The following is a 13,818-nucleotide window of genomic DNA, read 5'->3' as shown; positions in this document are numbered from 1 at the left end:
GACCCCTGAGCTAGATCTTGAAAGAGGAGTGCCCAGGAAGGAGACCTTCCAGGCAGAGGAAAGAGTGGGAACAAAGGCTGGAAAGCAGAAGATTTGGGTAGCTGGACCCCAGGGAGCTTGGGGTCAGAGGAGTAAGTGGAGCAGACTCTCTGTGCACTCCCCTCTCAGGTCTCTGCAGACCCTCCATCCTCCCAGCGGCTTCCAGTTGCAGTGTCCTCACTCCTGCCCTGCACGTGACTTGTGACTTATGAAGCCCTCTGCAATGTCACCACCTCTGAGACCCTTCCTTCTCCTGGCATTGGGCCTGAGACTGGCTGGATCCCTCAACCCTAGTGACCCTAATGTCTGCAGGTTCTGGGAAAGGTGAGAGGGGGCCTTCAGGGATCTTCAGTTCTCTCCACACTGGGGGAGAGTGGCCTCTCTTCACTCCTTCTCTCTTTCCTCTTTCCCCCTTCATCCGTCTTTCTTTCTCTACTGTCTCTCTACCCCCCCCCCATTCCATTTTCTTTTCTGGTATTCCTTCAGTCTTTGTCTCTCCTCTCTGTGTTCCCCCTTTTTGTCCCATTCTCTTGGTCCCTTTGCAGTCTTGGCTGGGTGCAGAGCAGGACACAGGGTGGGAGTTACTCGCTGTGAAATAAACAGAGGTACGAGGTCAGGGCTGGGAAACAAAATCTTAAGGGCAGAAATGAGCTAGATAAGGATTAACTCATCTTCATCAGCTGGGCCCGGAAGTCTGTTCTAGCTCAATCTTCCCAATAAACAGGGGATGAGAAGGGAGGAGAGAAAATCCAAGCTGCAGTAGTGTGAGGGTAAGACTGATGGGGGATCTGGAAACATTCCGGTCCTGGGAAGATCCCTCCAGACTTTAGAGATGGGGTGTCTCAACCCTAAGACTGGATGAGCCCCATCATGAACAAGCCCGTGAAGCCCTTACTTCCTGCCTTTGCCCATGTCAGTTCTGACCTCCTCCCTGCCCTATCTTACAGCTTCACCACCACCACCAAGGAGTCCCACTTTCGTCCCTTCAGCCTGATCCCCTCGGAGCCCTGCGACCGGCCCTGGGAGGGCCCCCACATCTGTCCCCGGCCCACGTGAGTGTCCTCCCTCCCCCTCCACGAGCAGGAGAAAGGAGCCATCTGCCTGCCTTTAGCCCTTCATGCCCCCTGATTTCTCGACAGAACCTCAGAAATTTTCGAGTTTAGAGTGAACATCTGACCTCAAGGAACTCATTCTCTGTGGAAGTGTCGGAATGTGCGTGTCTGGGGTGCTTGGGGATGTGTGCGCGTGGTGGGCGTGCGTTGTGCTTGTGTCTCTGGTGTACTTACTGAATGCTCGGGGTGGGGGGGGGTGTGTATGCGGCAATGCCCCTCTGTCCTCCCCATCCCAGCCCAGAGTGTCTGCCGGTGTCCCCAGCCGTCCCCCGTGCCGCACTGTGCTGAGGGTGGGCAGCGGGGCCTCGGAGCCGGGGTCTAAGGACTGCTTGGACGCTCCCAGGGTCGTCTACCGGACCGTGTACCGCCAGGTGGTGAAGACCAACCACCGCCAGCGCCTTCAGTGCTGCAAAGGTTTCTACGAAAGCAGCGGGATCTGTGTCCGTGAGTCCTGTAGAGGGCGCCATGGCCCCTCCTCCCTCTTTGCCCGGAAATCTGCTGAGTTAGCGACTTTGGGGGAAGAAGGAGAAAAAGTGTGGATTGGTCAAACCCACTCTCCCAAGTCCGCCTCATGGCGCGTGGGCGGGAGGAGGACTTCTCTGTTTCTGTCTGTTGTTCCAGTCTATCCTGATTCCCTTTGCATCTCCCATTCCCTGCACCCTGGTGTAACCCTTTGTCTGGGCTCTATTCTGCCTTTTCTCCAGCCCTCAGCCTTGGTTCCTTCTCAGCCTGACCCACCGCCTGACCCCCTGCCCTCGGGAAGCCTCTTGAACCTCCTCCACACCAGGAAATTGGCTCTCATTTTCCAACTCAAGGGTTTAGAAAATTGCACAAGAAGAGATTGGGAAGCCCAGAATCTTGGGATTTTGTAAAGTCCCGATCCTGGATTGCTGCTTCTCAGTCTGTTTTCATCTTGGAGGCAGAGCTGATGCTTGAAAAGGCCCTGTGGGAGGATGAGGGGCAGGGGTGGAAGCATCTCACTCACACCCATTCATTTCTGCCCTAGCTCTGTGCACCCAGGAGTGTGTCCATGGCCGCTGCATGGCGCCCAATCAGTGCCAGTGTGTGGAAGGCTGGCGGGGTGACGACTGTTCCAGTAGTAAGTGGCTGCTGATCCCAGAAGGTGGCCTCTTGCCGTCTTGGGGACAAGAACATAGGATTGTTGGGCATTCCATCTCCACCAACACGCAGACATTTGGACCCCAGGGCAGTTACCCACCGAAGCCCCATTATAGCCAGCTACCTTCTCTGGAGTTATCATGCAGGTGATAGGCTCAAGTCAGGAAAGACATTTGTGGGGGGCCAAGAGACAGGGAATAGCTAGAAGCTGGGGTGGGGAGGGCTTAGGCTCCATGAACACCTCCTCCTGCCCTTTTTATCTCACAGAGTGTGAACCAGGAGTATGGGGGCAGCAGTGTGACAAGCCCTGTACCTGTGGCAACAGCAGTTCCTGTGATCCTAAGAGCGGCAAGTGTTCCTGTCCGTCTGGCCTGCAGCCCCCTAACTGCCTTCAGCCCTGCCCTCCTGGCCACTATGGTCCTGCCTGCCAGTTCAGGTGCCAGTGTCATGGGGCACCCTGCAACCCCCAGACTGGAGCCTGCTTCTGCCCCCCCGGGAAAACTGGGCCCACGTGAGTAACCAGGTGTCAAGAAACTAATGAATTTGTAGGTTTGGGGCCTCGCAAGTGTACATGGAGTCAGCAGGGGACTCAGAGAAGATCCTAAACACGGGATACAGTAGAGAGGACAAGATTCTAGTTCATCACCCGCACCAACTGAGTGAGCTGGGAGAAGCTGATTTTATGTTTGTTTTATATCTATAAAATGGGAGTAGTATAATTTATAATAGTTCACTCACCAACCTTAAAGTTGTCCAATAACTTACCTAATGCATGATTTGGAATCAGGAAAAGTGTGCATCAGGGCTGTGTCCTTTCTCCAAACTTATCCAATCTGTATGCTGAGCAAACCATTTAAGAAGCTGGACTTGATGAAGAAGAGCGTGGCATCAGTATTGGAGGAAGACTCATCAATAACCTGTGTCATGCAGATGACACAACCTTGTTTGCTGAAAGTGAGGAGGACTTTCAGGTGTTTGTTGCAGAACATCAAGGACTGCAGCCATGGATTACATCTCAACATCAAGAAAACAAAAATCCTCACCACTGGGCCAATGGGCAACATATTAGATGGAGAAAAGACTGACATTGCCAACTCCCTTGGTACCAGCAGCCAGGAGATCTGGAGGCATATAGCATTGGGAAAGTTTGCTGTCAAGGATTTCTTCAAAGTCTTGAAGAGCATTGATGTCAGTCTAAAGAGTAAGATGTACCTGATTCAAGCCATCGTCTCTCCAATCACCTGTTATGCATCTGTTGTTGTTCTTGTTATATGACATTGAGTCACCTGTGACTCATAGTAACCCTGTGTACAACAGCTCTGAAGCCTGTCCTGTCCTGAGCCAGTCTCACTGACTCTGATACACCTACCCCCATTGTCCTGGTTACTGTATCACTCCATCTTAACGGAAGCCTTCCTCTGACAGGCTGTCCCTCCATGCTTCCGAGTATAATGTCCTCCAAGGACTGGTCCCTCCTGGCCTCATGCCAGAAGTATGTGAGACAGAGCTTCAAAATCCTAGTCTGCAAGGAGGAACTTGGTTTCACCCTCTCAAAGACAGACCTATTTGTCTTCTTGGTGGTCCATGATATGTTCAAGACTCTTCTCCAGCACCACAACTTGAAGGCATTAATTCTTCTTCTGTCATCCTTAGTCACTGTCCAACTCTCTGAAGCATAACAAGCAATCTCAAAGACCATGGCCTGGATTAAGTTGCACCTTAGTCTCTAGACTGACGTCGTTGCTTCTCAGTATTCTGCAGAGATCCCTGACAGCAGATTTACCCAATGCAATTCGTCTTTTGATTTCCTGACTGCTGGTGCCAAAAGTGTTGATTGTGGAGCCAAGCAAGCTGTAGCTGTTAACAACTTCAAAAGTTGTAACTGTTAACAACTTCAATCTATTATGGTGCTACTAATTGGCCCAGTGGTGAGAATTTTTGTCTTCTTGATGTTGAGCTTCAATCCATATTGAAGACTACAGTCCTTGACCTTCTGCAGCAAGTGCTTCAGGTCCTCCTCAGTTTCAGCAAGCAAGGTTGTGTCATCTGCATAAGTAGGTTGTTGATGAGTCTTCCTCCAATACTGATGCCACATTCCTCCTCGTAAAGCCTGCCTCCCAAGTGACCGTTCTGCATATAGATTATAAAGGTATGGAGACAGGACACATCCCTGACACACTCCTTTCCTGATTTTGAACCATGCAGTGTTTCTCTCCTCTGTTCTGAGGACTGCTTCCTGGTTCAAGTGTAGGTTTCACAGATGCACAATCAATTGTTCTGGGTTTAGAAGAGGTCATGGCACTAGAGATATTATCACCAGTGTCAGATGGATCTTGACAGAGGCAAAGAGTACCAGAGGGATATAAATCTGTCTTTCATTGACTATGCAAAGGCATTTGCATAGTGTGGATCATAACAAATTGTGGTTAACCTTGAGGAGAATGGGAATCCCAGAACACTTGATTGTGCTTATACATCTAGAGCTGGAAAATAAATAAAGATGACAGGAGAGCAATAGATGCTGTTGAGTTTTGATGTTGGAGAAGAGTGCTGAATAGTCCATGGACACCAGAAGAACAAATATGTTTTGAAGAAAGTGACACCATAGTGCTCTTTGAAGACAAGGATTGCAATGCTTCATTTCACATATAGCATGTTGCTAGGAGAGGCTATTGCTTGGAGAAGGAGGGACAGCATGCTTGGAAGGGTGGAGGGCCCACAAAAGAGGGAGACCCTCAATGAAGTGGATTGACACAGTGACTGCAGCAATGGGCTCAAGTGTGTCAGGGATGATAAGGATGACACAGGATGGGACAGGGGTCAGTTCTGTTGTTCATAGGTTCACAGTGGGTTGTGCTGAACTCGAAAGCACTTAACAGCAACAACAGTGATGTTTGCAAAAGTAAGCCCTGGCAATCTGCTGCCAAAAAGACTATCACCAAAAAAACTCTATAGGGAAGTTCTGCTCTGTAACATATGGGGCTCCTGTGAATTGACTTGATGGCAATGGGTGTGACTTTGGCCTATTGCCAACCTAGAAGGGTTGCTGTTGAAACAGCATGAGTGTGAAATTACTTGTAAAGTGGTGGTGATGTAAGAATCCAGAATATTCAGTGGCAAGGCAAGTGCTGGGACTACTGGGAAGTCATTGGGAGAGAGGTACCTAGCTGGAGATCACAGAAGGCTTCCTGGAGGGGAGAGGTCCAATTCAGTTGAGTCCTTAAGGATGGATAAAAAGACAATAGGCAGAGGTATTCCTCCAAAGAGAACAGCATGAGGAAAGGTGAGGAAGTAGAGTGTAGAGTACACAGGGTAGCAAGCACCCACGAAAGCATTCTATACTATCTAGGTTCCTAGCACCATGGTGGTGCTGTATGTCTTCTGAGATTTCCAGCCTTAGAAACTTTTGATCTCAGATTCCTGCTGTTCCTATCAGGGTAGAGGGCTGAAATGCCCAGGGCAGGGGTGAGTCTGAGTCTTGTGGTCAGGTCAGCTCCTAGAGGCAGTGAGGGCAGCAGGGACTGACAAGTCTACTAACTGATCTCCCCCACTCTGCCCTGCAGTTGTGAGAGGGCCTGTCCCAAGGCCACTGCTGGCTTCATCTGCCCCAGCATCTGCCCTTGCCACAATGAGGGTGTCTGCCAGGATTCCCAGAGGCTCTGCAGCTGCCCACCTGGCTGGATGGTATGAAGGGTGTGGTGAGAATCTGGGGAGAATTCTAGGGGTGGTTTTCAAAAAGGCCCTGAAAAGAATGAATATGAACAAAGTGGATTCTTTGGGAGTGTCCAGGGATCGTTGGGGTATACGGTGGGGGCTGGACGCCTGATTTTACCAACTTCTCACCCCTGTAGGGCACCATTTGTTCTCTACCCTGCCCGGAGGGCTTCTATGGACCTAACTGCTCCCTGGAATGTCACTGCCACAACGGTGGCCTCTGCGACCGGTTCACTGGGCAGTGCCATTGCGCTCCGGGTTATACCGGGGATAGGTGAGTGGCCGGACACTGGCAGGAGGAGGCGAGAGCGGGCCGGGAGGAGGTGGGGGCGCAGCTCACTGATCCAGATGCCCAGGTGCCGCGAGGAGTGCCCCGTGGGCCGCTTTGGGCAGGACTGTGCCGAGACGTGCGACTGCGCCCCTGGAGCCCGCTGCTTCCCGGCCAACGGCGCTTGCCTGTGTGAACACGGCTTCACCGGAGACCGTTGCACCGAACGCCTTTGCCAGGACGGCCTTTATGGATTCAACTGCCAGACGCCCTGCATGTGTGATTCCGAGCACAGCCTCAGGTGGGGATACTGTGGTCAGGAAGCCAATGTGAGAAGTCTTCGCCCCTAAAATCTCAAAAAGTGTCAGTGCATGTGCAAAGTTCGGATAGAGACCGCAGAAGGGAAAAGAAAGGATATTTGGGCGGGAAGAGATCTGGGGTGTCTGTGTTACGAACAGCCCGGAGCTGCTTGATGCTTGGCTCCCCAGCGCGCAGAGGGCTGGGGGCTGGGAGTGCAACCTGCCTGGCCTCACACCACTCGGGGCCTCTGTCCGCAGCTGCCACCCCATGAATGGGGAGTGCTCATGCCTGCCGGGCTGGGCCGGCCTCCACTGCAACGAGAGCTGTCCGCAGGACACGCACGGGCCGGGCTGCCAGGAGCACTGCCTTTGCCTGCACGGCGGCGTCTGCCAGGCCGACAGCGGCCTCTGTCGGTGTGCGCCGGGCTACACGGTGAGGCGCTCCGTCGGCGAGGAGGCGGGGAGGGGCCCGAGGAGCAGGCCTGCCCCCTCACTCTTCCGCCCACCCCCTGTCCAGGGCCAGCACTGCGAGCGCCTCTGTCCCCCTGACACGTTTGGGGTTAACTGTTCCTCACGCTGCTCCTGCGAAAATGCCATTGCCTGCTCACCCATAGACGGCACGTGCATCTGCAAGGAAGGTACCAGCTATGCGCCCCAGGGGCGGGGCCTCTGGGAGACGGGTGGGGACTCTGGGAGAGGGGCGCGCCCGAGGCTGGAGGCTGGCCCAAGATTGTGGATTTGGTGCAGGGAAAGAGCAGGGCTGTGGGAAAATTGCCAGGCTACTTCCTTCCTGGAATAGCTACTTTGATATTTTTCTTCACACAAAAAAAATCATCCTCGTCATTAAAAGACTCAGTCCAGAAGACATTGGTGAGCTTTTTCCAGACCCTCAATGATACAGGGCCATAGAACCACACAGTGCCAGGAATGATCTCTGAGATTTCCCAAGGGGTAGCACACTGACAACCCGTGGGCTGAATTCTGCTGCAGATGAGTTTTGTTTGACTAGCTCTCTAGTAGATTTAACAAACATCTAGCCTGAAGTCCTCACCTTTCTCTATTGTCTTCAGTATAGCAAGGACAAGTCAGTTATCAGTGGGGGTCACATCAGCATTTGGGTTTGCTGCCCACCCCCTTTACTTTGCAGAAGAAGCCATGAGTGAGACGGGACCAGTACAGCACCAGAAGTCACTTAGCCCCCTGTACAGATTTAATGGTTTATATGCATGTTTCTCATGTGCGCCTCACTCGCATTCCCACTTCCAGCTCGTAGCATAGTTGGGCATAGCCAGCATCCAGGGTGTGCTCGCCCAAGAGGGGCCTGAGTTCCCATTCCTACCTGCTTACCTGCAAGACTCCTTTTTCTAGGTTGGCAGCGTGGTAACTGTTCTGTGCCCTGTCCTGCTGGAACCTGGGGCTTCGGCTGTAATGCCACCTGCCAGTGTGCCCATGGAGCAGCCTGCAGCCCCCAAACTGGAGCCTGTACCTGTACTCCTGGGTGGCAGGGAGTTCATTGCCAACTGCCCTGCCCGGTGAGTGCTGACCAGCCTGTCTATCTGTCTGAGGGAAGGGAGGGACCACTGCACTCCTAGCTGACTAATCTGCCTTCCCCACCCAACCCCCCTTCCCAAGAAAGGACAGTTTGGTGAAAACTGTGCCAACCACTGTGACTGTGACCATGCTGATGGCTGCCATCCTGTTGATGGACACTGCCAGTGTCAGGCTGGCTGGATGGGTGAGTTCTGGGTGTCCAGGCCCCAGATCTGATGTTGAACTCAGGAGGTACATCCATTAGAAATGCATCCAGAGGAACCCCCACAGGACAGGAGGAGGCTCAGCCGGGCTTCCTCTACCTTTCACTCCTGCAGGTGTTCGCTGCAACCTGCCCTGCCCTGATGGCTTCTGGGGAACCAACTGCAGCAATACTTGCTCCTGCAAGAATGGGGGCACCTGCATCCCTGCAAATGGCAACTGTGTGTGTGTACCCGGATTCCGAGGCCCATCCTGCCAGAGACGTGAGGCTCCCTCCTTTCCTCTCCCACCTGTCAACTATAGGGTGTAGTGTTTGTGCCAGATGCCCTGCTTCACCCCTCGAGGTCTTTTCTCTGACTCCTGTCTTCAGGACACTCAGTTCAACAGGAAGGAGCTAGGGAGGGAAGGATGCTGGTTGAGGGCTGGCTCTTGCCCCCAGTTGCAAAATGCCCCTTTCCCTCAGCCTGTCAGCCTGGCCGCTATGGTAAACGCTGTGTGCCCTGCAAGTGTGCTAACCACTCCTCCTGCCACCCCTCGGATGGAACCTGCTATTGTCTGGCTGGCTGGACAGGCCGTGACTGCTCTCAGCGTACGTATGTGGTTACAGTGTGTCCGACTTCATATTGAAAGAGGGTGAGCCAAGGATGCGGAGATCTCTGTTCTCCTCCTGCTCCTGGACATAAAAGTCCCCAGACTCACCTTGATTTGGTCATTGAGTTTACAAATAGTCATTGAGCATCAGCTCCATGCTGGGTATGATTCTAAATTATGAATTTGGACTAGATCAGGGAGAGAAATCAGTGGGTAATACTTTCTCCGGGTGTGTGTGCCAGGGGCAAGAATCATAAGTTCAGTTTGGTATATGTTCTTCTACTTATTTAAATTGTTATTGTTACATTTTTCTATTGACTTTTGTTCAATTTACTTTTATGCCCTCTTTTTACATGCTCTCTTTCTCACATTAGTATATAAAGAAGACCACAGGAAAGATTTCTTTAAAAGATTAAGTAAAATTTTTTTAAAAGGGAAACAAATTACAGACACCATGAAAAAGAGTGGTTTTCATTTTCTGAGAGACCTGGTAAAGAGGGGAGTGATATTGGCAAAGTATTCTTCATAGAAGTTTGTAACAACTATGATTGTTAGTGTTAGAAAGACAAATACAAATACAGTGCCATAAGTAGGATGGACATTTACTTCTCTGTCATGTAAACAGAAGTGTCCAAAGCTAAGCAACCTAGGTAACTGGTACTGGGCATGTTTGTGAAGTGTCTATTTGCAAGCCAGGTGTGGGTATGCAGTTTGCAGTTGAGTGCATTAGTTGGGAAGAGACTGGATCGGGGAGACAGAGTGAGTCGCTGGTATACAGATACTGTGTAAGTGCTGGTGTTCCTGGGGAGACCAACGCTGAACTGAAAGACTTCCATGATATATGAGGGCCACGAGTTCACTGGAGGGGGGCTGTCCCTGCCTCCCTCATAAGGCCACATGTCTCCTGCAGCATGCCCCTCAGGACGCTGGGGAGCCAACTGCACCCAGCCTTGCCAGTGTCACAACGGTGGGACCTGTCACCTCCAGGATGGGAGCTGTGCCTGTCCTCCAGGCTGGGCTGGACTCCTCTGCTTAGAAGGTACCAGCACCAGGGGAAGTCCTTGCTCCAGGAAGTCCTGCCCGGGAGACTAGTTTGCTGGCCCGCTAATCCGTCTCTCCCTCATGGCCCCCTCCCCAGGCTGCCCTCTAGGGATGTTTGGCACCAACTGTTCTCAGCCATGCCAGTGTGGACCTGGAGAAAAGTGCCATCCCGAGAGTGGGGCCTGTGTGTGTCCCCCAGGTCACAGTGGTGCCCCCTGCAGGATTGGTGAGTTTCTGTCTAGCCCCCGTTGTTCCCAGGGAGCCAGGACACGAGGTACCACCCTGGGTTTCTGCCAGGACCTTGGCTCCTTGTACCATCTCTACTTCCCCACTGGATGTCGCTGCCATGCATGTGCCGCACGCTCACCAGCAGAGCCAAAACACCACTCTGAGTGACCATCCATCCCACACAGGAAGCCAGGAGTCCTTCACCATGAGGCCCACCACTCCAGTGGCCTATAACTCGCTGGGGGCGGTGATTGGCATTGCAGTGCTGGGGTCCCTGGTGGTGGCATTGGTGGCACTGTTCATTGGTTATCGACATTGGCAAAAAGGCAAGGAGCACCAACACCTGGCAGTGGCCTACAGCAGTGGGCGGCTGGACGGTTCTGAGTACGTCATGCCAGGTGAGCTGGCTTGGGGGTGGGGGCAGAGATCACCTGCTGGCTCACAGACACACAGGAGGGACAGGGTGTGGGGCTTCTGGGTCCCTCTCTGGAACCTCAGGAGGTGGGGAGTTGGAGGCAAGGAAGTCAAATGATGGATTTCTGGGAACAATTCCTCAGCTCTCACGTCCTTTGTGCTGCCGAGCTGACACTGCACTTGTGTCTCTCCTGCAGATGTTCCCCCAAGCTACAGCCACTACTACTCCAACCCAAGCTATCACACCTTGTCCCAGTGCTCACCCAACCCACCGCCCCCTAACAAGGTCAGTGCTGGGGAAGGGGGTGCTCTGGCCGAGCAGAGGACCTGGCTGGCTGGAAAATTCTGCTTTGGCCTGACAGTCTCCCTAATGTGTTCCTCTCCTATTAGGTCCCAGGAAGTCAGCTCTTTGCCAGCCTCCAGGCTCCCGAACGATCGGGCGGAGCCCATGGGCATGACAACCATGCTACCCTGCCTGCTGACTGGAAGCACCATCGGGAGCCCCCAGCAGGACCCCTGGACAGGGGTAGGTGCTAGAGCATCCGTGGCCAGAGAGGCAGTTCTGGGCCTCAGTTCTAGAAGAGATGGGAGCCTGGGGAGGGAACAGGGGTGTGACTGTGAACTGCCACCTCCTCCCCAGGTAACAGCCGGCTGGACCGAAGCTACAGTTATAGCAACAGTAATGGCCTTGGCCAGTTCTATAGTAAAGGTACAGGGGCAGAAGGCAACGAGGAAGGGGGCTGAGTTGGAGTTCCCATGGTGCTTCAGCTGTGCCTGCCTGCCTCTCACTCTTTTTAGGACCCATCGCTGAGGGGGGGCTGGGGGCCAGTGTGGCTTCCCTGAGCAGTGAGAACCCCTATGCCACCATCCGGGACCTGCCGAGCCTGCTAGGGGGCCTCCGAGAGAGCAGCTATGTAGAGATGAAAGGCCCCCCCTCAGGTTCTCCACCCAGGCAGCCACCCCAGCTTCGGGACAGCCAGAGGCGGCGACACCCCCAGCCACAGAGAGACAGTGGCACCTACGAACAGCCCAGCCCGCTGACCCATGGTGAGCTCTCTTTTGCTGAAGTAGAAGTAGAAAGAACTGGGACAAGAGTGGAGAAAAAAAGTGGAATGGGAGGACGAGGAAAGGCACAATGCTGTGTCAGCAAGAGCGAGGCCTTTAGAGCCAGACCTGAGTTCAAACCAGGTGCAAGGTGATGGGTCAAGGAGGTTATGTTGCGTCTTAAAGCCTGTTTGCTCATCTGTGAAATGGAGTGATGGCACCTGTATCACAGGGCTAAGCCTTAGAAATAGGGCAGATTTGAAGCAGCCTGTGTAGCACCTGAGATGGAGTTAGTACCTAGGAAAGTGACAGACAGGTGACAGAGTATCCTCATACCCATGAAGTGGGCAGGTCAAAGTGGCCTCTGCCCCTGGCAGCTGAGGAGGTGGGAGGCTCTTGCTCAGAACTTCACAGCCTGTGTCCAGGCACCTCACCCTGGGAGAAGAGGCTGGAGAGGGGAGGGATGGGTGGGAGGTCAAGGAATCTGTCCCCTCTTATTCTGTTCCCTCTTTATCCAGATCGAGACTCTCTGGGCTCCCAGCCCCCACTGCCTCCAGGACTACCCCCTGGCCACTATGATTCACCCAAGAACAGCCACATCCCTGGACATTATGACTTGCCCCCAGTACGGCATCCTCCATCACCCCCACTTTGGCGCCAGGACCGCTGAATGTCAGGAAGATGTGGAGAGGTCAGCACCCTTGCTCTTTGCTGCCCAAGGCTGAGGACAGAGCCCTATGGACCGTGCCAGAAACAGAGCAGGCCCAAGGCCACGGATGTGAACACATTTAATGGAGAAAGAGATGGAGAATGGAGGAAGAGATGGAGAGGACAGGGGAGCCTAGCTTCCTGGTGTGGATGACACTGGTCAGCAGGACACCAGGGTTTTCTTTTCCTAACCCTCTACTCTCAGACCCCTTGTATATAAACTGATGAATGATGATGGATATTCTGATTTTAGTTTGTCTCACAAATTTACATTGGGCACCTATTTTTTCTCTGTATTCCCCAGTCTGGGGTGTACATGTGTGTATGTGTCTGCTTGTTTGTGCAGGACGTCAGAGGTTCAACAAGCATAGGCCTTGTCCTAAGACATTCACTATTTAGTAGAGAGGCAGCCCCAACTCATCTAATTCTGCCAGTAGCCTCTTAAATGGTCTCCCTGCATTTACTTGGTATCACCTTTACTCCACTGTTAAAAATACAAATCGGTTAGATTACACCCTGCCCCAAAGTCTTCACTGACGCCCCATCCGCCTCATTTTGAACTTTGCTCCCCTTTGGCCTTGTCACTTAGAGTCCAGTCACACTCGTGTCTAGATCCCCTTACTCCCTACATTTCTTCCTACCACAAGGACTTCACACATCTAGAATGCCTTTTCTCTCCCACTTAGCTGTTGACTCCTACTTAACCATCCCTTCTCCTCAGGGAAGGACTCAACCCACTTGTTTTTCATAGCAATGATTACACTTGTATTCCTTTACCAGATTCCCCAACAAGACTGGCAGGGTACAGGACACTGTTGTATGTCATTTATTTGTGTGATGACTGGTTAATCTCTGCTTCCCTTACTAGATTGTAAAGTTTCCAAAGGCATGAATCCTGTGTTTTTGTTTCAAATTTGTTCCTCCTGACACATAGTAGGCACTTAATAAATGTTCTCCAAAAGTCTGAGTGACTGAGTGAATGAAAAGTCCTGGCAACAGTGTGACCAGTGTTGTGGTGTTGTTCTTAGGTGCCCAGAGTAGACCTCAGTGCATAGTGACCCTATGAACAACAGATCAGAACCTAGCCCTGCTTCACCATCTCTATATGCACAAGCCCATTGTCATAGTCACTATATCAATCTCTCAGTTTATCTAGTTGAGTCTTCCTCTCTTTAACTGACTGTCCACCTTTCCTAGATTGATGTCTTTTTTTCTTTCTTTACAATAAAGCTCTGTACTAATGTACAGGAATAATTTGGTGTTTTGGTTGTTTTTTTCTTAAATTGTGATTTTAACAAAAGTTTACAGTGAAGTTAGATTTTTCATTCATTCATTCATTCAACGATGTCAGTCTGGAGACTAAGGTATGCCTGATACAGGCCATGGTCTTTGCAATTACTTGCTATGCATCAGTGGACTGGACATTGACTAAGGATGATAGAAGGAGAGTTGATGCCTTTGAGCTGTGGTGCTGGGGAAGAATATTGAA

At 52.1% G+C, this 13,818-nt stretch overlaps 1 protein-coding gene across 1 annotated transcript; it reads left to right on the top strand.

The window, feature by feature from the left end:
• Positions 1–262: 262 nt before the first annotated feature.
• PEAR1 (platelet endothelial aggregation receptor 1) lies at positions 263–12,291 on the top strand. The gene is made up of 22 exons (XM_006895741.1): positions 263–363; positions 987–1,091; positions 1,495–1,595; positions 2,158–2,250; positions 2,538–2,781; positions 5,834–5,954; positions 6,122–6,258; positions 6,341–6,553; positions 6,810–6,984; positions 7,069–7,189; positions 7,920–8,083; positions 8,184–8,286; positions 8,420–8,566; positions 8,767–8,892; positions 9,805–9,933; positions 10,033–10,161; positions 10,349–10,561; positions 10,775–10,863; positions 10,968–11,103; positions 11,218–11,286; positions 11,376–11,624; positions 12,140–12,291. Exons 1-22 carry the CDS (start codon positions 263–265, stop codon positions 12,289–12,291), a joined length of 3,117 nt encoding a protein of 1,038 aa, XP_006895803.1.
• The last annotated feature ends 1,527 nt before the right edge of the window (positions 12,292–13,818 follow it).

Source organism: Elephantulus edwardii, unplaced genomic scaffold (genome assembly GCF_000299155.1).
Source record: "Elephantulus edwardii isolate Elephantulus edwardi_28Jun2011 unplaced genomic scaffold, EleEdw1.0 scaffold00176, whole genome shotgun sequence".
Taxonomy (NCBI): domain Eukaryota; kingdom Metazoa; phylum Chordata; class Mammalia; order Macroscelidea; family Macroscelididae; genus Elephantulus; species Elephantulus edwardii.
The sequence above is the reverse complement of the archived record's forward strand: the minus strand, read 5'-3'. Positions and strand labels throughout refer to the sequence as shown.

Excerpts from the sequence above, each read along its gene's own strand:
- PEAR1 (XM_006895741.1), top strand. The coding sequence starts at position 263 with ATGTCACCACCTCTGAGACCCTTCCTTCTCCTGGCATTGGGCCTGAGA. Across the intron at positions 1,092-1,494 it reads CACATCTGTCCCCGGCCCAC|GGTCGTCTACCGGACCGTGT; the intron begins GTGAGTGTCCTC and ends GGACGCTCCCAG. Across the intron at positions 5,955-6,121 it reads GCTGCCCACCTGGCTGGATG|GGCACCATTTGTTCTCTACC; the intron begins GTATGAAGGGTG and ends TCACCCCTGTAG.